This window comes from Colias croceus, chromosome 4 (assembly GCF_905220415.1).
Source record: "Colias croceus chromosome 4, ilColCroc2.1".
In the NCBI taxonomy this organism is placed as follows: domain Eukaryota; kingdom Metazoa; phylum Arthropoda; class Insecta; order Lepidoptera; family Pieridae; genus Colias; species Colias croceus.
In genome coordinates this window covers 1,980,485-2,005,000 of record NC_059540.1, presented here as the reverse complement: position 1 = coordinate 2,005,000, position 24,516 = coordinate 1,980,485, and the positions used below count along the sequence as shown (strand labels likewise).

Below are 24,516 nucleotides of genomic sequence, written 5' to 3'. Positions count from 1 at the left end.
CATACCTACTAACACTTACATGATAATGGTGAGTCATCAAATGATCATATTCACGTTTTCATATCACTACACGATTGCCAAATACATTCACTTATATTTTCACACATTTAACACAACGTATTTCACTATGAATAATAACAAATATCCATTATTCACAAACAAGAAAAAAAGCGCCATTTTGCGTCTTCCGCACTGAAAAGTTGAGACACTTTTTCACTGAGTATTCTTCAAATATCCCTAAAACCAATATCATAAACGTATTCTACGTAAAATTTCCAGTAATATACGTCTCAATTATCACTCATCTAATTATTCCTCTCGGCATAATTCACAATCCAAAATATATTCGTTGAACAAGACGAACGTTACAAACTATGGCCGATGACGCAACTCAATCAATGATTCACTTTTTTTTTTTTTTTTTTGTGGTTTTAGTCTGTATTTCCTGTCTCGGAGTCGTGTCGATTCGAATTATAAATGTTTAAGGCATAGAGAAATATTTTTTTATACTGGAAACATTCACTTGTACGTCTCTACTGATGACCTTCAATGTCACGGGCCGCGTTACGCACAGCGCTGCGCAGGACGCTCTCAGTACAATTTGAGTTACGCTACAACCGCTGTGCGTAGGACGCTACACGGGTTAAGAGGCTGATTCAAGAATGTTCTGCCATATTTTTCATTCTGTCAAACACAACGACAGTGCAGAGATAATTATTCCAAGCCCTGACACCGATATTTTTGTATTAGGCCTTTATTTCTGGCATTTTTTATGTAATTTATTTAATTAAAAATTGAAAACAATTATTTCGGCCATATATGTATAACTTTAGTAGGCAGGTACTTTATGTAATATTATAAAAAAAAATCACTAACCCGAAATTATATTAAGATAAAATTCAAATTCAAATTCAAATTCGTTTATCCAATCAAACTTAACCTAACCTTAGAGCTAAATACATTAGGTGTTGTACATATTATGTTTAGTGATAGGTATGTATCAATCATCGGTTCAAGACTGGCATCTTTGCTAGGTTACCGAGAAGGTAAGAAAAATTAAAACTTGACTGCTAATTTATGTATATGTATAGCCTACGTCACTACCGCCACTAACATAATAATTCAGATGATTGCAATGAAACCTCACAACTCAAAATCGGTCCAACGGTTTATACTGCAGGGCGTGTCAAAGAAATATTATACATACATACATAAACTCGAAAAACATAACCCTCTTTTTTCCGTAGTCGGGGAAAAATTTGGGAAATTTTTCAATATCTGGTAACATTACACGCACACAGAAGCACCGTATACGTACAGTGCAGCGGCGAAATGACAGCACACATAGCTTTATTGAAAATGACGATAAATCATTCGGTTTAGTTCGGCAACGCTCCATCTGTCTTTTATTTTGTAATCTAAGACCTCACTATACTTACACTATACGTAAACTAATATCGAATTTTGTTTACAGAAACGAAAATGGCCAAGAACAAGACGACGACATAATCTTCGAAGACTTCGCGCGCCTCAGGCTGAAGGGCGCGGACGCTGATGCTTGAACATTATGCTAACAGCGCTCTCTTACTGAACTACATTCTATATTTTGTTATACCAAACGCACAATTGTATCGTACTTTTTGAATTTTCATAAACAACATTGTTCGTTTTGAAATCCATCGAATGACCATAGACACAAGAAATAAGTGTTACCATCCTTAGCGAAAAGTGTTATAATCTGTATTAAAATAAAAATGATGTATAAAATCATGTTTTCGATCATTTACGATTTTTGGTAAATGCATTACTTACTTATGCAAGTGAAATATTATAGTCGAGCCAATTTAATAGGCAACATTTGACGTCTATCAATTTTATCTTCAAAGAGAGGTAACCTGCTTAAAAACATCGATTAAAGTGAATTAATCGATACGGATTTGAAATATTTGTCAATCGAATTTATTAATTTATGATGATTTTTATTCACAAGTAATCAATGCATTCGATTCTAGATGTCAGATTTCGATTTTTAGAGTAAGAGCGTTTTCACATTATCCGATCCGATATCGGATATCGGAAGCCGATAGCCGATATCCGATATCGGACACAATTTGCCCTTTCACATTATCCGATAATATCGTCCCGATAACATGAGTGTTGCCAGAAACTGGAAAAGTAGATATATTGGGAATTAAAATAAACAGTGGATGCATTTGTGTTACAAAAAATAAACTTTATTTTAAATGAAATAAATAGTAATAAATAAACTGATGTTTTTCAAACCGGTTTAATCTGCTGACTGCGGAGTATGGATTTGTACCCTCTGCAGAGTCAGAATCTAGTTTCAATATTCAATTTCATTGTGAGGCTTGTTTTTTTATATGCTGTTTTTCTTTTTTTATTATTAGAACATGTTGTGTGGTCGTAGTGAATTTTAGAACTTTTTTATATTAAATCATGTATGACTGTTATGTTCTTATACAAATAAAATAAAAAAAAAATTCAACTCAGTATTAAAGCGACGAAACTAGCAAATACAAATTCAAATTACATTTACAAATGTAGGTGCTGTTATTACAATTTTATAGTGCTAATATGTACATTCTACCTAATATCTGGGGGTGCAAATATTTAAACAGAAATAAATTAAACTAAACTAATTCACAGTCACAGATTCCGCAATGTACATAGTACCACAGACTAATAATAATATAGCCATGACAACCAAAATAGTAAACAAGCTCAATAGTCGCCGCGCGTTCTTGACAAAATTTAGGGTCGCCGCCTTAGATTATGGATTGGTCTCCGCGCACGCTACGACTAGATACCGCCGGCGTACTCGAAAAATGCGGCAACTAAAAGTACGCCGAAATCGGCGTACCCGAGCCAGTCGTGTCACGAGCATTGTGTGGAGAGGGTGTACCGATAGTTTCTAAAGATTTTGGACAAAACCTGAAGTAAAATGCCTGTTTGTGCCATAAAACTGTTTAAAAAAAATACAACAAATAATAAGAAAGACACTGGGATCACGTAACATCAGGAATAATCGTATTATTCGATATTTCACCTGTACTTTGAAAATGTTGTTTACGAAAATACGACGCCATTTAGTGTTGCCGTACTGCATATCCCAAAAACACACTTTTAATTTGAACTTATTTTATTCATAATGTTTTTTTTTTTTCAATACTATTAGGTACTAACGCATATTATAAAAAAAATGATAATAACAATAATTTATTTCTGTTTAACCTTGTTTAACTGACTCATATGTTATTTTTTTATTACTGCTTTTTTACTTTTAAAAAACCTTTGTGATAGTATAGTGGCATCGCAAGTGGATTTGAGTCACATGTTCATGGGTTCGATTCCCGGCAAGGCCAAAATGAAATGAAAATATTTTTCAAACTTCTTTCCAAGATAGCCCATTTCCCATTTATGGGGTAAAATTTATGTAGCTGGCAGTACAATTCTTCACACACACTAGCGTCCTTACAAATTGCCTTACACACACTACAGAACTGAGTTGCCGCACTCACGGAGCTATTGTTTTTAGGTGGAGCGGTATCTAGTCGTAGCGCGCGCGCGGAGACCAATCCTTAGTCTAAGGGTTGCCGCATTCTAATTCTGAAATTTTAGAGAAAACTAAACAAAATTGCCGTATTGTAAATTTTCTTTTCAATAAAAAGGGTTTGATTTAAAAAAAATCAACTGATAGATCGTAGTTGTACATACAGTAAAAATAACTACAATAAAGAAACCGACTTCAAAAACAGCTGGAAAAGTAAAATATAAAAAAGATTTGATATTATTAATTACTTAATATTATTTAGATGTGCTATTTATTATACAGGTTTGATATCGGCGCTAAAACAAAGCACTAAATCTGTGACTCAATGACAACAATACAATAAACAGCTTACAGCACAACAGTAGTCCGAGTAGGAGGAGGAGCGAGGCAGAATGAGTAAATAAAGATAAAAGATACTAATATTTCGAAGATACGGTTGAATTTAAGAACACAATATATTTTTGTTTACTTCAGTTCAGCCAATTGCCGTATATTATAGGACGATATTAAAATAGCTCCCGTATAAATCGTATTTTTAATGCCTTTAAATACTTAAATGAATGTTTTCTTAATAAAAAGGTTTAAAGTAAATGAAAGGATTTTTTTTTTACATTTAGCGCCTAGAAATGACTGAAAATACACAAACTAGTGCTTTTTTTGCTGTTGGTATACTACCTTTTCGAAAATTGAGCTGGTAACACTGAACATTATCGTCCGATAGTTCACGGGAATATCGGTGTTGGCTCCGATATCCGATATCGGACTGGACAATGTGAAAGACAGGTACGTAAATCATACATTTTACTTAGCCTCCGATATCGGATATCGGCTATCGGCGTCCGATATCCGATATCGGACCGGACAATGTGAAAACGCTCTAACGTCTCTGCCCCCCTAGCCAAGTGGCTTTCTATTAGCGTAACGTTTGATCAATGAATATGGAATCACATGGAAGTGACATACCTACAAAAAAAGTGTGGCCGGCGCCATAATGCTTGTAACAAAACATGGCGGTGTTTAGTGCCGAGAATATATCGATAAACATTATTATGTTTATCGATATAAAAATAATATTAATATATTTATTTTGAATTTATAAGTATTTGTTTTGGCGCGGTGGAGAAAAATAGTGAGAGTGAATTTTTACGATGCGCGCGCACACCGACACCTAAAATTAACAGCATGAAGTAAGTTCTAGGTGGTATGAAAATTGATAACTATGTTCAAGTTGTATATTCTAGTATTTTGTCCATACGCCAAAGAAGTAACTTCTAACGCGTGTACATAAACACACACTCTTTTTTATTTATTTTAACTTTATTGTACAAAACATAGACGTAAAATTACAAATGGAAAAAATGACAATGCCAATTAATAAAATTAAGTATGGCGATGGCTGCTCGTGACGGTAACACCTATACAGGGTTACTTGTAAAACACCAGCAACCTCGCAGGACAAGATAGCTGTATAATTTGATAAATCCAGTTCAATTTTGACTTCGATATAAGGATTACGGTAGACTTACAATTTGGTAATTTCAGTTTTGAGGAATGTAATATAATGAAACAACATATATAATAATACAGGTATATAATAGTATTTTATTACGATGAACAACACAATATACAGTAATTTATTTATTTATAAATAATAAGACAAAAAAACAATAATATATAATAACAGAGAAAATTATAGAGCTAAACTATTTTGTGCAGCCTGGGATGCACTCGGATTCACTCTGTTCATTTTTGAGTTCGGGATTTGAGGCTCAACTGGTACCTGGAAATGAAATGTCACAGTTTACATTAACTAGCATTGTTCACTTTACATTTAAACTAAAATGCAATACATTTTAATTAAAAGGGCAATGCTGATGGTTTGAAATTAATATCAACATTAGGGCTTACAATAGCGGAATTTGAATTTATATTTTTGGTTTTATGGCATTCAAATGCTTTATATATATATAAATTTATAAAGAATAGAAAAATAACTTAAAACACCCCATGTATTTAAAGTAAATTGCACTTTCCCTCAGTCAATAACATTTCAACAACCAAATATCACCCAAGTTTGTACTCAAAAAATCATATAAAACCATCTCAGTTTGTTCACAGGCCTCCTTCAAAATAGGAGAAACGTTAGATTATAAATGACAGCCCTAAATCTAAATAAAAAGACCAAAAGTAAATTGGAAGACATCACGTGTCTACAGATAAAAACCTCACCCTGTGTGAATGCAGCGGCAGACATACTGGTGTAGCATCATCGTGCAGACTAATCACATCCATTGTTCTATTGAAAGCACTTTCTGGGAAATGTACTATGTTAAATCCTTTACATTTGGCTTGATATTTTCAGTTTCAATTGCTTCTAACCATTCTCCTTTTCTATTTTCACTTCTTGGTAACCTTCAAAAAATGAATATTTAGGTTATTATAATTTTAGTCCTGACCTGACTTATTTATAAATACATTTTTAATTAAAGTAGGTACTATAAAAGCGATTAATCTTACTTAAGTTAAAATTCATATTAGGTAAATTTAAGTGTTTTATTTTTCCTTCTGCTGCTCTTGGCAAAATTAATTTGTTATTTTGGAAGTGTATTCACCAAAGCAACTATTCTTAAGATTATTGACACAGCCTTGGGAGACGCACGTCATCATCGAACATTTTGCTGATGTCGATATTATAATCCATCACTAGCACCCAAATTCATTATTTTACTAGAACGAAAATATACAAAATAAAGCTATATTTGGTAACAATTTTGCACTGAACATAGTCTGTGAATACTCCTTAATTCAATATACATGAAAATAACTAAATCAGCAAAGAAATAACTAATATTTCAGTCAAAACGTATACATACCGGTGCAAAGACAAACTTTTCTGGTTTTCATTCTTTCCGGAGCCACATCTCACAATACTGCGCTTTGGCATTATGCCACTATTTGTCCTTGACCACTCTATATGTTTTAGACACAAATGTTTGTCACAATCACAAAAATATTCAATATTTTTCAATGTTTACTACGGAGCAATGACAGAGCATGTACATCGTATTAACGAGAACATAAAATGGCGACCGGCCACAGTAGGTATTTGAGCTAACTTCAAATGTCAAGCGGTATAGAATTAGCACTGACTGACGTATAGTCATATTTTTTCACATATCAGAATATTCATTAGTTAGAAAGAGACAGTATTAGTTTTATTATTTCGGTATCGAAATGCATGATATTTGTATAATCAGTTGTTTGTATAGAACAATATGCCCTGTCCATAGGATTCCTTAGTAGGGATGTGACCTCGATTCAGAAAAATCGATTAATCAATAATCGATTTTTTTTGTTTAGAAATAAATCGATTTGTGAAAAATCGATTTTTGAAAAAAAAATAATCGATTTTTGTTTTCACCTCGAATTTTTATGCGAAAAAACCTATTCGATGTAAGGTAAAAGCCCCAATACCGGACCATGTACCGGACATGACCCTGAACACTCCATGCATTTATATATACCTATATATTTGTGAATATAGATATACAAATACATGGAGTACAGATGGCGCTGATTTTTTTATCGACTTGTTCAGTAAACTTACTTACCAATTATTTCATAATACTGAAGTTAGCTGTCAGGTGTAAATTTTAAAATTTTATTACAGTAAAAAAATGCTTCTAAAAATTTTCATTTGTAATTTTTATTAATTTTCACATGTGAAATTTTTGAATTAATTTTTTGAAGTGAAACTTCTTTATCGGGGTTGGAAAAAAATGTAGTGTAACATTTTTTCGTTACGCATGACATTTTTTCCGTTACGCGCGATCTTTTTCTTATCCCTACCACGCGTGATTCGATGTATTTCTGTAAAGTTGCATATAGTAAATTATTTTTTGAAAAATAAGGTCTTAAAGAAGTTTCACTTCTTACGTTTGTACACTAGTTCATGCACACATTTTTTTTATAATAATTTAATTGCCATCAAATATCATGAATATTTTTAGTCTGTCAACTTTAGTCTCATAATTTGTCATCCATCGCACAGATAGCACTATTTACAAAAATCGATTTAAATTGTGTAATTCTTATAATCGATTTATTAAAAATCGATTTTTACCATTAATAAAATCGATTATAAAAAATCGAAAATGGAAAAAAAATAATCGATTAAAGTAATAATCGATTATTTATTCACTTCCCTATTCCTTAGTCATTGCGTTTGATAGAATAGATAAACGAATGTATGAGATTGACATAAGCTGGAGATACGTCACGTGACCCAGCGTAACGAAACGAAAATTGGTAGCCAAGTGGCAATGTTTTTCTATTCTATTAGACGAAACGTGACGAAACGTTAGGTACCTAAGTCATACGACAGGCGCCATACAAATGCTTAGCCAAGTGCACAGAGTAGCCAAGTGGCACTTTTGACAGGAGACTACGCCAATGGGCGTTCGATAACTAGCGTACGCTATAACATCTTGTAGAAATCGAAACAAAATGGCGATTTTATAATCAGCTGTCGAAGTTTCGTGTTGTGTTTAGTGATTATAAAATTTTAGTTTTCATAAAATGCACGCTTTGAGACTTTTAAAAGCTGCGCACGATGAAGAACTTTGGCTCAGGCGCCAAAAAAGAAATGCGTCCAGACCGAGTTTAGAGACAATCAATGAAATGCCGGAACAATTGTTTCAGGAGCGTTTTAGGTTAAATAAAAAAACTTTTAGCGAGCTTTGCTGCAGCCTACGTAACGAAACAAACATACGGGGGACTAAAGAAATTCCTTTGGAAGTAAAGGTAATCCACAGTTTCTTCACTGCGATTGTTTATAATTATTAGTGATGTCCGATATTTTAAATGCCCAATGAAAGGCATGTGTTGTGCATATCTATTAGGTACCTATATTACGTATCCTAATTCTACTTATATTCGTAGGTTCTTTGCGCTCTGAGTTTCTTCGCAACGGGATCCTATCAGAGAATTGTGGGTGTCACACAACATTTGCCACAACGCACTACAAGTAGATGCATTAGGCAAGTTGTGGAGGCACTCAACAGTCCTCGGATAGTGAAAAAATGGATAGTTTTCCCTCAAACACACCAAGAAAGAACAAGAATTCGACAAGAGTAATTGTTTTTATTAATTTATTTATAACTTTCAATGTACAACTACGACATTGGGGCCTTCAAGAAAAGAGCTTATTTGTCCATAAAAGGCCGGCAAAGCACCTGCAACACTTCTTATGTTGCAAGTGTTTATTTCTTATGCTTAAGTTGCTTGCTCTGACATAAAAAAAAAAAAAACTTTCAATGTTTTGTACAATTTTAATAAATAACATAATCCTTTGCATTGAAGAAGGTTGCTGCTATTGTAGTCACAAACAATTCTATTATACCACAAAATGTTTGTTTCTGTTCAATTCTAAATGTTTTAAAGGTTTACAAAATATTATGACAAATTCATTTGAAAGTCTTTTTAACAATTGTATTATAATATGTTTAATATAATTATGTAGGTAATTGTCTTTGATTATAAAATGTGAATGTACCTAATTACAGATTTCAAAGGAAATTTCAATTGCCAGGGGTAATTGGATGCATAGATTGCACTCACATATCAATTGTAAAACCCCACATTGATGAACAGAATTATTTTAACAGAAAAGGATACCATTCCTTAAATGTGCAAATGGTAAGCTATTTTTCTTTGCATATGTATTATTAGTTAGTAAGCATTGTTTTTAATCATGTTTCATTAAAACAAAATAACAAAGCAACTGCAAATAGAATATTTTTTATAACTTAAATTTTTTTTTTCAGATATGTGATGATAATTTAAAGATTATCAATGTCAATGCAAAATATGGTGGAGCCACGCATGATTCCTTCATATGGTCATCCAGTGAAGTGGAACCATACATGCGTGGACTTCACGAAAATGGTGAATTGACGTGGCTATTAGGTAAATCATTTAATTCCTACCTACTTCTACATATTTATCATAAAAATATTGGAGTTATAATTTATAAAGCTCTTTAACTACATTATTTCTTTAAGGTGATTCTGGATACCCACAGAGAGCGTGGCTGATGACACCAATTTTAAATGCCGAACCAGGTTCTCGAGCAGAGGTGTACACTACACGCCATTTACAGGCACGCAATTGTATTGAACGATGTTTTGGTGTATTGAAGGCTCGTTGGAGATGCTTGCTGAAGCATCGTACACTCCATTACCATCCTCGTGTTGCCAGTGAGGTAACTATTGCATGTTGTGTTCTGCACAATATTGCACTGGATGCTAAATTACCTCCCCCTAATAATATGGCTGAGCAACAAGAGGATGGTGATGAACCGAGTGTGGGGGTTGGACCCATTTCCAGCAACCAAGATGAGCTGATGAGTGGCAGAATAATGCTAAATAATTTAGTTAATAGATTAGTTTAGTAGGTTATTTTTGTATTTTTGTATTTTTTAAAGTGTGTTGTGTGTAGTTTTAATGTGTATTACTTTTAAGCCTAATTTAGTATGCCTGACCAAGTAGTTTTGTATAATATTTTTTCGCTCCTAAAACATTATTTTGTTTACCTACACAGATTTAAATAATGAAACTGCATTAGTTACAGTATATATTAATCCTTTTAAAGTTTCTGATAACTGCTCATATTTTAGTGCAGGTCATAGGTGAAAAAATTGATCATTGTTGCAGCCTCAACCTGTTTTTTATATTTTTAAGTTTGTAATTTTTATTATTGTATTTTTTGTTAGTATTTAAAAAAGTGTGTACTGAATTAATGGTGGTATAAACTACTTAACTAATTAAGTAATAAAATATACTATTATTATGTATATATATGTTTTATTTAATATTCTTAAAACTAAAACAAACACTTAAAACAAATTAAGTACATATAAATCCTATAAAATTTAAAGATTAAAATGTAAAACAACTAAAGACAGAGGACAGAAAATACTGTACTTAAACTATTAAATTAAAATATTAAAATCTAAAACAAACACTTAAAATAAATTAAGTACATATAAATCCTATTAAATTTAAAGATATATATAATAATAGTTTAAAAAAAACTAAAAAACACGCTTTTTGCAAATTGAAAAATGGAATAATTTTATCAAATTAGTGTATTGTCATCGGTCCTCAATAAATCTACAAAGTTTGAACGAAATCTGGCCGTTTAAAGTGGGTCAAAATCGCGCCCAAAGAAGTCGGTTACAAACAAACATTCAAACATACAGGTGAAGCTAATAAAAAGCGTGTAAAAAGTAAAACAACTAAAGACTGAGGACAGAAAATACTGTACTTAAACTATTAAATTAAAATATTAAAATCTAAAACAAGCACTTAAAAAAAATAAAAAGAAAGGCACTAAATAATACACTTAAAACCCTATGAAAAAAAAAATTAAGATGCGGGCCCTTGAGGCAATATCTCGAGCAACCTTTGCCCGATAACAGCTATTTGCTGCATCACCCTAGTTTGCTCGCGATTTGCCTCAACCTTTAGCGACTCCAGCCGCAGTCGCTCCATTTCTCTTTGGTGGAAAAGTTCCTCACGCTCCCTCTCACGTTCATGGAGAAGCTTTTCCCTTTCCCTTTCTCGCTCATGGGAAAGCTTCTCTCGCGTCTCCTCCAGTGCAAGGCGTCGTTGTTCAACCGCCACAAATTCTGTAGCGGCCCGGTCAAATGGCGTTAAGCCGCGATTCCTGCGAGCTCTCTGCATCCCATGTCGCGGCGAGGCAGTCGCAGATCGCGGTGACGCCGATGACCGTCGACCAGTGGGACGCGGAGGAGAACGCGGTAGAGGGGGCGGCGGACGTACTGGTGGTGGTGGTGGTGAGGGCTGTGGGTCTAGCAGTAGCGGTGATGCTGGCAATGTTGGAACACTTGCTGTTGAGTAATGAAAATAATGTTAAGGAGGCAAATATAATTCTGACTTTCACTTATATTATAAATTAGAAATGTTCATCCATTCCATCTGTTGAATAATATTCTCTAGGATACAAGCAAAGACTAATTTATTCAAGTCATTTAATGAATTATGTTCAATTATTATCGATTAAACTATATTATGACGATTGAAAACAGCTCCTAGAAGAAGGCTAATTTAATAAGTAAATAGAGTTTAATAAAACTTACTATTATAATTAAAATTCTCTAAGCCTACAGGAATTTCAATTTCCACATCTTCAGGAATGGGTTCTTCCCTTGGTACTGGTGGCGCCTGAAAAATATTTATTTTTATCAATATATTAGTTATTTATAACTTTTATCATATACTCTTAACACTTACAAATGTTACGATTAGGAATTGTTAGCTAAGTATTTTGTATAATTGATATAGATTTATAAAGAATAAAATATAATTAAAAGATATTTAATGTTCTCATCAACATTAACTATCTATTAATTATATTGTGATGGAATTACATTTTCAAACACTAGCTGTGCTCCGTAGTTTTACCTGCAGTGCTCTGCTCCTGTTGGTCTTAGCGAGATGATATATAGCCTATAACCTTCCTCGATAAGTGGGCTATCTAAAATCGAAAGAAATTTTCAAATCGGACCAGTATTTCCCGAGATTAGCGTGTTCAATCAAACAAACAAACTCTTCAGCTTTATTATATTAGTATAGATTTTCAAGCTGTTTATTTGTTTTATTTATTTAATACAATTCATTTTACACAAGTTGAAAGAGGCTTATATGTAATCTCTTTCAAAATAAATATCTATTATTGGCCATGCAAGTTACAGAGGAATTGGTGTGATACGTAAAGTTGCTATAATATAATAGTACTAACATTAAAGCCATGCTCTTGTATGCCAGCTTGACCAAGAACAGCAGTCTCTCCCAGTATGGCACAGACTCGGTCTTCCAAAACTGTTAGAGACAGCCTGCTGCTTGGACCACCACCAGTACCATTTGTGTGGTTGGAAATCAACATTTTCTTTTTTTTTGTTTTAGTCTTCCAATCTGCCCAGACCTTTAGGTTTACATGTTGTGAGTTAAAGCGGTGCATGAAAAGGGCAATAGCAAAATAAATGAATATATTAAAATATACAGCTATGTTAACAAGATGCAAGTAAATAGCAAAACAATTGAGAGTTTGCAATATACACTTAGGTTAACAACATGCAAGTTAATAGCAAAACAATTGAGAGTTTGCAATATACACTTAGGTTAACAAGATGCAAGTAAATAGCAAAACAATTGAGAGTTTGCAATATACACTTAGGTTAACAAGATGCAAGTGAATAGCAAAACAATTGAGAGTTTGCAATGTACACTTAGGTTAACAAGATGCAAGTTAATAGCAAAACAATTGAGAGTTTGAAATATACAGCTAGGTTAACAAGATGCAAGTTCAAACTTACTTTCTTCCACTTCTCTTGTGATTTGTGAACCCCACCACCAACTGAATTAAGTAATAATGTGAGCCTTGCCCACATTTGGTCGGCTTTTAGTCGACCCTGAGGTCCCCGCTGTGGTCGAGAGAGGTCACCATACCTATGGGTAACACACACCAATGAAGCACTTGGTATTAATGATTTCATTGTTTATTATAAAAATATTGAAGCAAGTTTGGAATCAAAACTGTATTTTTTTAATAGTACCTTTCCATGAATTCTATAAGAGCAGAAAATTGCTCCTGGCTGGCGCGCAGTCTCTCCATTTCTAAACTAGAAAAATAAGTACACATAAATAAATTAAATTTAAACCTTGAAGACATTATATCTTTTTATGCCTCATTGCAAATGCAAAATTAACTTACCTCTATTTGTATTTTTATAATTTAAAGCACAACCTGTATTTTTTAGTTCACTTCAAAAATTTTTTGACTTTTTACTTTTTCCGTTTTCGGAATTCGGCAGTTTAATTTGAATATTTCAAGAATATTTTTCAACATTACTAATGTCAAACTGAATGACAGTTGACAGTTTGACGTACGCTGACTGACGTTAGAATTCGAAGCCATAGACATTAGCGTACGATCCAATAGAATAAGCGTTCGCCAAGTTCTAATCCACTTGGCTACCTGTCGTTTATCGTATTCGATAAGGCGTCAACGTTTGTAGAAAGAGAAACGCTATAAATCGTATGCCACTTGGCTAGGGGGGCTGGTAATTTTAATATGTTCTATGAATAGGGCCGTAATAGGAGAAGATATAACCTAATACAGAGTTACCTGGAAATAACTACCACCGTAATAGGAAAACTACTCCTTTTTTTTAACCGACTTCAAAAAAAAGGAGGAGACGAAAGGAGGAAACGAGAGCGCGGAACGAGCGACAAAGAAGCACAATCGGACGTTGTCACGTTCAATTATCGTCAGTAAACCGACTTTACAGACAACCAATTTTTTTTTTTTTTTTTTATGTATGTACACCGATTACTCCGAGGTTTCTGAACCGATTTACGTGATTCTTTTTTTGTTCGATGCGGGATGGTGTCGAATTGGTCCCATAAAAATTTTATTCGGATAGGCCCAGTAAGTTTTTATTTTATGAGCATTTTTGTCTGCATTTGTAAATGTTGCAAGTGCAAGTTTAAAGTCGGTTGTTTTTAACGCAGTTATCATTATAATCCTAATTCGGACCCATCAAAAATTCGATAAACAAGAGAATGTAAATGCGATAACAGTTTTTTGGCTCATAGAGCAGGCTCCAAGGAGATGTTCGTTTGCATAAATAGCGGACCTAAATCTGACTTCTGATATATATTGTATAGATCCCAGACATCCTATAGACAGATGTTGCCAACCAGTTTTGTGGTCCCCTTCCCCGCACCCCGGTTATTAAATATGGCATACAAAGAAAAAAATAAACATTTCCAAAACATGCCGCGTGGGGTATCAAATGAAAGAGCTTATTGAGTAGATCACGAATATATAGCATACTATAACATTTCTTACACTTTCTCTAAGATTTTTTAGAAAATTTACGAAAATGGTCCATTTTTGAGTTAACTTTAAACCACTATAGATTGAAAACTCATGAATATATTTTTTAAATTATTATTTTAAATAATTAACAATAGTCCATTGTTTACGATTCAATAGTTCGTACAGTGAAATAGTTGCATGGGGGAGTGGGGGGGAGCATTCAAAGATGGCGAGTATATTTTCAAGTTTATGCCAGAAATAAAGGCCTAATACAAAAATATCGGTGTCAGGGCTTGGAATAATTATCTCTGCACTGTCGTTGTGTTTGACAGAATGAAAAATATGGCAGAACATTCTTGAATCAGCCTCTTAACCCGTGTAGCGTCCTACGCACAGCCAGAGGCGGCTCGCCCTAAGGAGCGCTGGTGCAGTGAACTCCCATAAATAATTATAATAAAATCATACTCCTTAATTTCATTATTAATATTAATTATTACTATTTAAAATCAATCGTAATCGTAAAAAACTACTGGCAATACCAATGAATATATCCATCATTCCATCATTCCATACACCTGACACCTGTAGGTATAATACTGTATTATAAAACGCGCGTAGCGGAGCGCTCACGATTGCGCTCCAATGAAAAAATATTCAGTACATTTTCTAATACGAAATCCAATAGGAGTGAAAGAGATAGTTTTGTCAGAGCCCTGCGCGTAAAACAGAAGATTTTCTATGAAAAAATAGCAAAATTCGGAGCGCCGCTCCCGCAAACGTTGCCGGTTCGTTTTTACCGCGCGCCCGTACACAAGACAGCGATTGCGCGACGTTGCCACTCAAAATAATATAAACAAACACTATAGTCAACTTGCACGCGCGCGAATGTACCTATAATCGGGAATTTTCGAATTAAAATCATAAGATACGTGTTGATTGTTGAAATAGCCTGTAGTTATCAGTATTACTTGTGAGTGTTAAAATGGACAATTATAATGTGGCGTTCATTAAAAAGTGTGTTAAAACGTTACAAATTCGGCTTGAATTGAAAGCTAAGGGACCGCCGCAGTCGTCAACGCCAGTAGCAAACGCAGCTACTGGCGTTGACGACTTAGCTCATCTTTCAATCAAGATGAAAAAACATTCACAATCTCGGTAGGTACCATTTGTTGAATGAACTGCAATTGGCGTCTATCGAACGACAAGACATTCGTAAAGCATTAGATTCCGCGTACCGAAAGTCAATACGCGAGTTCAATGACCGTGTCGATGAAAACAGACATATTTTACGAAGGTTAATAGATTGTGTCAAGTTATAGATATTTTTGCACACCAAAAAGAAAGACGTATGCATTTCCTTTATAAGTAATTTTTTAATTAAATTGTACTGCTTTAACATCATGTATTTTCAGTGTTTTATTTCAAGTGAACACCCATAAAATTTTGTCACGAGCCGCCTCTGCGCACAGCGGTTGTAGCGTAACTCAAATTGTACTGAGAGCGTCCTGCGCTGACAAACGCAGTGCGTAACGCGGCCCGTGACATTGAAGGTCATCAGTAGAGACGTACAAGTGAATGTTTCCAGTATAAAAAATATTTCTCTATGCCTTAAACATTTATAATTCAAATCGACACGACTCCAAGACAGGAAATACAGACTAAAACCACAAAAAAAAAAAAAAGTGAATCATTGATTGAGTTGCGTCATCGGCCATAGTTTGTACTTTGTAACGTTCGTCTTGTTCAACGAATATTTGGATTGTGAATTATGCCGAGAGGAATAATTAGATGAGTGATAATTGAGACGTATATTACTGGAAATTTTACGTAGAATACGTTTATGATATTGGTTTTAGGGATATTTGAAGAATACTCAGTGAAAAAGTGTCTCAACTTTTCAGTGCGGAAGACGCAAAATGGCGCTTTTTTTCTTGTTTGTGAATAATGGATATTTGTTATTATTCATAGTGAAATACGTTGTGTTAAATGTGTGAAAATATAAGTGAATGTATTTGGCAATCGTGTAGTGATATGAAAACGTGAATATGATCATTTGATGACTCACCATTATCATGTAAGTGTTAGTAGGTATGTAAGCAATTAAAATTAAAACAAAAGAAAATCAATTTTTTTATAATTTTATAGAAAAAATATATCGTCATGATTACATTTTTATGCTATAACTAGTTTCTTCCTCTTTCCAAAAATATATCATACATGGCATATAATTATAGAACAATAGGGTAAATAAAATTTTCAAACTCGGTAGTCATAAAAAAGCTAGATTTCGTAAACTACCTCGACATACTTGGGTTAACCCGTCTAGCGTCATACGCACAGATGTTATGCGTCCCAAGTATGTCGAGGTAGTTTACGAAATCTAGCTTTTTTATGACTACCGAGTTTGAAAATTTTATTTACCCTATTGTTCTATAATTATATGCCATGTATGATATATTTTTGGAAAGAGGAAGAAACTAGTTATAGCATAAAAATGTAATCATGACGATATATTTTTTCTATAAAATTATAAAAAAATTGATTTTCTTTTGTTTTAATTTTAATTGCTTACATACCTACTAACACTTACATGATAATGGTGAGTCATCAAATGATCATATTCACGTTTTCATATCACTACACGATTGCCAAATACATTCACTTATATTTTCACACATTTAACACAACGTATTTCACTATGAATAATAACAAATATCCATTATTCACAAACAAGAAAAAAAGCGCCATTTTGCGTCTTCCGCACTGAAAAGTTGAGACACTTTTTCACTGAGTATTCTTCAAATATCCCTAAAACCAATATCATAAACGTATTCTACGTAAAATTTCCAGTAATATACGTCTCAATTATCACTCATCTAATTATTCCTCTCGGCATAATTCACAATCCAAAATATATTCGTTGAACAAGACGAACGTTACAAACTATGGCCGATGACGCAACTCAATCAATGATTCACTTTTTTTTTTTTTTTTTTGTGGTTTTAGTCTGTATTTCCTGTCTCGGAGTCGTGTCGATTCGAATTATAAATGTTTAAGGCATAGAGAAATATTTTTTTATACTGGAAACATTCACTTGTACGTCTCTACTGATGACCTTCAATGTCACGGGCCGCGTTACGCACAGCGCTGCGCAGGACGCTCTCAGTACAATTTGAGTTACGCTACAACCGCTGTGCGTAGGACGCTACACGGGTTAAGAGGCTGATTCAAGAATGTTCTGCCATATTTTTCATTCTGTCAAACACAACGACAGTGCAGAGATAATTATTCCAAGCCCTGACACCGATATTTTTGTATTAGGCCTTTATTTCTGGCATTTTTTATGTAATTTATTTAATTAAAAATTGAAAACAATTATTTCGGCCATATATGTATAACTTTAGTAGGCAGGTACTTTATGTAATATTATAAAAAAAAATCACTAACCCGAAATTATATTAAGATAAAATTCAAATTCAAATTCAAATTCGTTTATCCAATCAAACTTAACCTAACCTTAGAGCTAAATACATTAGGTGTTGTACATATTATGTTTAGTGATAGGTATGTATCAATCATCGGTTCAAGACTGGCATCTTTGCTAGGTTACCGAGAAGGTAAGAAAAATTAAAACTTGACTGCTAATTTATGTATATGTATAGCCTACGTCACTACCGCCACTAACATAATAATTCAGATGATTGCAATGAAACCTCACAACTCAAAATCGGTCCAACGGTTTATACTGCAGGGCGTGTCAAAGAAATATTATACATACATACATAAACTCGAAAAACATAACCCTCTTTTTTCCGTAGTCGGGGAAAAATTTGGGAAATTTTTCAATATCTGGTAACATTACACGCACACAGAAGCACCGTATACGTACAGTGCAGCGGCGAAATGACAGCACACATAGCTTTATTGAAAATGACGATAAATCATTCGGTTTAGTTCGGCAACGCTCCATCTGTCTTTTATTTTGTAATCTAAGACCTCACTATACTTACACTATACGTAAACTAATATCGAATTTTGTTTACAGAAACGAAAATGGCCAAGAACAAGACGACGACATAATCTTCGAAGACTTCGCGCGCCTCAGGCTGAAGGGCGCGGACGCTGATGCTTGAACATTATGCTAACAGCGCTCTCTTACTGAACTACATTCTATATTTTGTTATACCAAACGCACAATTGTATCGTACTTTTTGAATTTTCATAAACAACATTGTTCGTTTTGAAATCCATCGAATGACCATAGACACAAGAAATAAGTGTTACCATCCTTAGCGAAAAGTGTTATAATCTGTATTAAAATAAAAATGATGTATAAAATCATGTTTTCGATCATTTACGATTTTTGGTAAATGCATTACTTACTTATGCAAGTGAAATATTATAGTCGAGCCAATTTAATAGGCAACATTTGACGTCTATCAATTTTATCTTCAAAGAGAGGTAACCTGCTTAAAAACATCGATTAAAGTGAATTAATCGATACGGATTTGAAATATTTGTCAATCGAATTTATTAATTTATGATGATTTTTATTCACAAGTAATCAATGCATTCGATTCTAGATGTCAGATTTCGATTTTTAGAGTAAGAGCGTTTTCACATTATCCGATCCGATATCGGATATCGGAAGCCGATAGCCGATATCCGATATCGGACACAATTTGCCCTTTCACATTATCCGATAATATCGTCCCGATAACATGAGTGTTGCCAGAAACTGGAAAAGTAGATATATTGGGAATTAAAATAAACAGTGGATGCATTTGTGTTACAAAAAATAAACTTTATTTTAAATGAAATAAATAGTAATAAATAAACTGATGTTTTTCAAACCGGTTTAATCTGCTGACTGCGGAGTATGGATTTGTACCCTCTGCAGAGTCAGAATCTAGTTTCAATATTCAATTTCATTGTGAGGCTTGTTTTTTTATATGCTGTTTTTCTTTTTTTATTATTAGAACATGTTGTGTGGTCGTAGTGAATTTTAGAACTTTTTTATATTAAATCATGTATGACTGTTATGTTCTTATACAAATAAAATAAAAAAAAAATTCAACTCAGTATTAAAGCGACGAAACTAGCAAATACAAATTCAAATTACATTTACAAATGTAGGTGCTGTTATTACAATTTTATAGTGCTAATATGTACATTCTACCTAATATCTGGGGGTGCAAATATTTAAACAGAAATAAATTAAACTAAACTAATTCACAGTCACAGATTCCGCAATGTACATAGTACCACAGACTAATAATAATATAGCCATGACAACCAAAATAGTAAACAAGCTCAATAGTCGCCGCGCGTTCTTGACAAAATTTAGGGTCGCCGCCTTAGATTATGGATTGGTCTCCGCGCACGCTACGACTAGATACCGCCGGCGTACTCGAAAAATGCGGCAACTAAAAGTACGCCGAAATCGGCGTACCCGAGCCAGTCGTGTCACGAGCATTGTGTGGAGAGGGTGTACCGATAGTTTCTAAAGATTTTGGACAAAACCTGAAGTAAAATGCCTGTTTGTGCCATAAAACTGTTTAAAAAAAATACAACAAATAATAAGAAAGACACTGGGATCACGTAACATCAGGAATAATCGTATTATTCGATATTTCACCTGTACTTTGAAAATGTTGTTTACGAAAATACGACGCCATTTAGTGTTGCCGTACTGCATATCCCAAAAACACACTTTTAATTTGAACTTATTTTATTCATAATGTTTTTTTTTTTTCAATACTATTAGGTACTAACGCATATTATAAAAAAAATGATAATAACAATAATTTATTTCTGTTTAACCTTGTTTAACTGACTCATATGTTATTTTTTTATTACTGCTTTTTTACTTTTAAAAAACCTTTGTGATAGTATAGTGGCATCGCAAGTGGATTTGAGTCACATGTTCATGGGTTCGATTCCCGGCAAGGCCAAAATGAAATGAAAATATTTTTCAAACTTCTTTCCAAGATAGCCCATTTCCCATTTATGGGGTAAAATTTATGTAGCTGGCAGTACAATTCTTCACACACACTAGCGTCCTTACAAATTGCCTTACACACACTACAGAACTGAGTTGCCGCACTCACGGAGCTATTGTTTTTAGGTGGAGCGGTATCTAGTCGTAGCGCGCGCGCGGAGACCAATCCTTAGTCTAAGGGTTGCCGCATTCTAATTCTGAAATTTTAGAGAAAACTAAACAAAATTGCCGTATTGTAAATTTTCTTTTCAATAAAAAGGGTTTGATTTAAAAAAAATCAACTGATAGATCGTAGTTGTACATACAGTAAAAATAACTACAATAAAGAAACCGACTTCAAAAACAGCTGGAAAAGTAAAATATAAAAAAGATTTGATATTATTAATTACTTAATATTATTTAGATGTGCTATTTATTATACAGGTTTGATATCGGCGCTAAAACAAAGCACTAAATCTGTGACTCAATGACAACAATACAATAAACAGCTTACAGCACAACAGTAGTCCGAGTAGGAGGAGGAGCGAGGCAGAATGAGTAAATAAAGATAAAAGATACTAATATTTCGAAGATACGGTTGAATTTAAGAACACAATATATTTTTGTTTACTTCAGTTCAGCCAATTGCCGTATATTATAGGACGATATTAAAATAGCTCCCGTATAAATCGTATTTTTAATGCCTTTAAATACTTAAATGAATGTTTTCTTAATAAAAAGGTTTAAAGTAAATGAAAGGATTTTTTTTTTACATTTAGCGCCTAGAAATGACTGAAAATACACAAACTAGTGCTTTTTTTGCTGTTGGTATACTACCTTTTCGAAAATTGAGCTGGTAACACTGAACATTATCGTCCGATAGTTCACGGGAATATCGGTGTTGGCTCCGATATCCGATATCGGACTGGACAATGTGAAAGACAGGTACGTAAATCATACATTTTACTTAGCCTCCGATATCGGATATCGGCTATCGGCGTCCGATATCCGATATCGGACCGGACAATGTGAAAACGCTCTAACGTCTCTGCCCCCCTAGCCAAGTGGCTTTCTATTAGCGTAACGTTTGATCAATGAATATGGAATCACATGGAAGTGACATACCTACAAAAAAAGTGTGGCCGGCGCCATAATGCTTGTAACAAAACATGGCGGTGTTTAGTGCCGAGAATATATCGATAAACATTATTATGTTTATCGATATAAAAATAATATTAATATATTTATTTTGAATTTATAAGTATTTGTTTTGGCGCGGTGGAGAAAAATAGTGAGAGTGAATTTTTACGATGCGCGCGCACACCGACACCTAAAATTAACAGCATGAAGTAAGTTCTAGGTGGTATGAAAATTGATAACTATGTTCAAGTTGTATATTCTAGTATTTTGTCCATACGCCAAAGAAGTAACTTCTAACGCGTGTACATAAACACACACTCTTTTTTATTTATTTTAACTTTATTGTACAAAACATAGACGTAAAATTACAAATGGAAAAAATGACAATGCCAATTAATAAAATTAAGTATGGCGATGGCTGCTCGTGACGGTAACACCTATACAGGGTTACTTGTAAAACACCAGCAACCTCGCAGGACAAGATAGCTGTATAATTTGATAAATCCAGTTCAATTTTGACTTCGATATAAGGATTACGGTAGACTTACAATTTGGTAATTTCAGTTTTGAGGAATGTAATATAATGAAACAACATATATAATAATACAGGTATATAATAGTATTTTATTACGATGAACAACACAATATACAGTAATTTATTTATTTATAAATAATAAGACAAAAAAACAATAATATATAATAACAGAGAAAATTATAGAGCTAAACTATTTTGTGCAGCCTGGGATGCACTCGGATTCACTCTGTTCATTTTTGAGTTCGGGATTTGAGGCTCAACTGGTACCTGGAAATGAAATGTCACAGTTTACATTAACTAGCATTGTTCACTTTACATTTAAACTAAAATGCAATACATTTTAATTAAAAGGGCAATGCTGATGGTTTGAAATTAATATCAACATTAGGGCTTACAATAGCGGAATTTGAATTTATATTTTTGGTTTTATGGCATTCAAATGCTTTATATATATATAAATTTATAAAGAATAGAAAAATAACTTAAAACACCCCATGTATTTAAAGTAAATTGCACTTTCCCTCAGTCAATAACATTTCAACAACCAAATATCACCCAAGTTTGTACTCAAAAAATCATATAAAACCATCTCAGTTTGTTCACAGGCCTCCTTCAAAATAGGAGAAACGTTAGATTATAAATGACAGCCCTAAATCTAAATAAAAAGACCAAAAGTAAATTGGAAGACATCACGTGTCTACAGATAAAAACCTCACCCTGTGTGAATGCAGCGGCAGACATACTGGTGTAGCATCATCGTGCAGACTAATCACATCCATTGTTCTATTGAAAGCACTTTCTGGGAAATGTACTATGTTAAATCCTTTACATTTGGCTTGATATTTTCAGTTTCAATTGCTTCTAACCATTCTCCTTTTCTATTTTCACTTCTTGGTAACCTTCAAAAAATGAATATTTAGGTTATTATAATTTTAGTCCTGACCTGACTTATTTATAAATACATTTTTAATTAAAGTAGGTACTATAAAAGCGATTAATCTTACTTAAGTTAAAATTCATATTAGGTAAATTTAAGTGTTTTATTTTTCCTTCTGCTGCTCTTGGCAAAATTAATTTGTTATTTTGGAAGTGTATTCACCAAAGCAACTATTCTTAAGATTATTGACACAGCCTTGGGAGACGCACGTCATCATCGAACATTTTGCTGATGTCGATATTATAATCCATCACTAGCACCCAAATTCATTATTTTACTAGAACGAAAATATACAAAATAAAGCTATATTTGGTAACAATTTTGCACTGAACATAGTCTGTGAATACTCCTTAATTCAATATACATGAAAATAACTAAATCAGCAAAGAAATAACTAATATTTCAGTCAAAACGTATACATACCGGTGCAAAGACAAACTTTTCTGGTTTTCATTCTTTCCGGAGCCACATCTCACAATACTGCGCTTTGGCATTATGCCACTATTTGTCCTTGACCACTCTATATGTTTTAGACACAAATGTTTGTCACAATCACAAAAATATTCAATATTTTTCAATGTTTACTACGGAGCAATGACAGAGCATGTACATCGTATTAACGAGAACATAAAATGGCGACCGGCCACAGTAGGTATTTGAGCTAACTTCAAATGTCAAGCGGTATAGAATTAGCACTGACTGACGTATAGTCATATTTTTTCACATATCAGAATATTCATTAGTTAGAAAGAGACAGTATTAGTTTTATTATTTCGGTATCGAAATGCATGATATTTGTATAATCAGTTGTTTGTATAGAACAATATGCCCTGTCCATAGGATTCCTTAGTAGGGATGTGACCTCGATTCAGAAAAATCGATTAATCAATAATCGATTTTTTTTGTTTAGAAATAAATCGATTTGTGAAAAATCGATTTTTGAAAAAAAAATAATCGATTTTTGTTTTCACCTCGAATTTTTATGCGAAAAAACCTATTCGATGTAAGGTAAAAGCCCCAATACCGGACCATGTACCGGACATGACCCTGAACACTCCATGCATTTATATATACCTATATATTTGTGAATATAGATATACAAATACATGGAGTACAGATGGCGCTGATTTTTTTATCGACTTGTTCAGTAAACTTACTTACCAATTATTTCATAATACTGAAGTTAGCTGTCAGGTGTAAATTTTAAAATTTTATTACAGTAAAAAAATGCTTCTAAAAATTTTCATTTGTAATTTTTATTAATTTTCACATGTGAAATTTTTGAATTAATTTTTTGAAGTGAAACTTCTTTATCGGGGTTGGAAAAAAATGTAGTGTAACATTTTTTCGTTACGCATGACATTTTTTCCGTTACGCGCGATCTTTTTCTTATCCCTACCACGCGTGATTCGATGTATTTCTGTAAAGTTGCATATAGTAAATTATTT

At 33.4% G+C, this 24,516-nt stretch overlaps 2 protein-coding genes and 4 long non-coding RNA genes across 6 annotated transcripts; 3 read left to right on the top strand and 3 right to left on the bottom strand.

Annotated features, from left to right (window-relative positions):
• The first annotated feature begins 867 nt into the window (after positions 1-867).
• On the top strand, positions 868-1,770 carry LOC123691337. Its single transcript, XR_006751381.1, has 2 exons — positions 868-1,046; positions 1,475-1,770. It is a non-coding gene; the product is annotated as an uncharacterized LOC123691337 (long non-coding RNA).
• Positions 1,771-5,164: 3,394 nt separating this feature from the next.
• On the bottom strand, positions 5,165-7,017 carry LOC123691334. Its single transcript, XR_006751378.1, has 3 exons — positions 6,445-7,017; positions 5,801-5,983; positions 5,165-5,351 (listed from the first exon to the last, which is right to left on the bottom strand). It is a non-coding gene; the product is annotated as an uncharacterized LOC123691334 (long non-coding RNA).
• A 460-nt stretch (positions 7,018-7,477) lies between these two features.
• Positions 7,478-10,424, top strand: LOC123691323 (putative nuclease HARBI1). Its single transcript, XM_045635655.1, has 5 exons — positions 7,478-8,374; positions 8,513-8,703; positions 9,136-9,268; positions 9,397-9,538; positions 9,634-10,424. Exons 1-5 carry the CDS (start codon positions 8,150-8,152, stop codon positions 10,020-10,022), a joined length of 1,080 nt encoding a protein of 359 aa, XP_045491611.1. The 5' UTR covers positions 7,478-8,149; the 3' UTR covers positions 10,023-10,424.
• A 464-nt stretch (positions 10,425-10,888) lies between these two features.
• On the bottom strand, positions 10,889-13,385 carry LOC123691330 (proline-, glutamic acid- and leucine-rich protein 1-like). Its single transcript, XM_045635663.1, has 6 exons — positions 13,367-13,385; positions 13,209-13,269; positions 12,969-13,101; positions 12,395-12,577; positions 11,733-11,817; positions 10,889-11,483 (listed from the first exon to the last, which is right to left on the bottom strand). Exons 2-6 carry the CDS (start codon positions 13,265-13,267, stop codon positions 10,999-11,001), a joined length of 945 nt encoding a protein of 314 aa, XP_045491619.1. The 5' UTR covers positions 13,268-13,269; positions 13,367-13,385; the 3' UTR covers positions 10,889-10,998.
• Positions 13,386-17,914: 4,529 nt separating this feature from the next.
• Positions 17,915-18,817, top strand: LOC123691338. The gene is made up of 2 exons (XR_006751382.1): positions 17,915-18,093; positions 18,522-18,817. It is a non-coding gene; the product is annotated as an uncharacterized LOC123691338 (long non-coding RNA).
• A 3,394-nt stretch (positions 18,818-22,211) lies between these two features.
• On the bottom strand, positions 22,212-24,064 carry LOC123691333. Its single transcript, XR_006751377.1, has 3 exons — positions 23,492-24,064; positions 22,848-23,030; positions 22,212-22,398 (listed from the first exon to the last, which is right to left on the bottom strand). It is a non-coding gene; the product is annotated as an uncharacterized LOC123691333 (long non-coding RNA).
• Between the last annotated feature and the right edge of the window lie 452 nt (positions 24,065-24,516).

What these genes read in the sequence shown, in the direction of transcription:
- LOC123691323 (XM_045635655.1), top strand. Translation starts at nt 8,150, where the DNA reads ATGCACGCTTTGAGACTTTTAAAAGCTGCGCACGATGAAGAACTTTGG. An exon ending in AGAACAAGAATTCGACAAGA is followed by an intron (nt 8,704 to 9,135) that starts GTAATTGTTTTT and finishes ACCTAATTACAG; the next exon opens with ATTTCAAAGGAAATTTCAAT. An exon ending in TGAATTGACGTGGCTATTAG is followed by an intron (nt 9,539 to 9,633) that starts GTAAATCATTTA and finishes TATTTCTTTAAG; the next exon opens with GTGATTCTGGATACCCACAG.
- LOC123691330 (XM_045635663.1), bottom strand. Translation starts at nt 13,267, where the DNA reads ATGGAGAGACTGCGCGCCAGCCAGGAGCAATTTTCTGCTCTTATAGAA. An exon ending in CTTATAGAATTCATGGAAAG is followed by an intron (nt 13,102 to 13,208) that starts GTACTATTAAAA and finishes TGTTACCCATAG; the next exon opens with GTATGGTGACCTCTCTCGAC. An exon ending in CACAAGAGAAGTGGAAGAAA is followed by an intron (nt 12,578 to 12,968) that starts GTAAGTTTGAAC and finishes GTAAACCTAAAG; the next exon opens with GTCTGGGCAGATTGGAAGAC.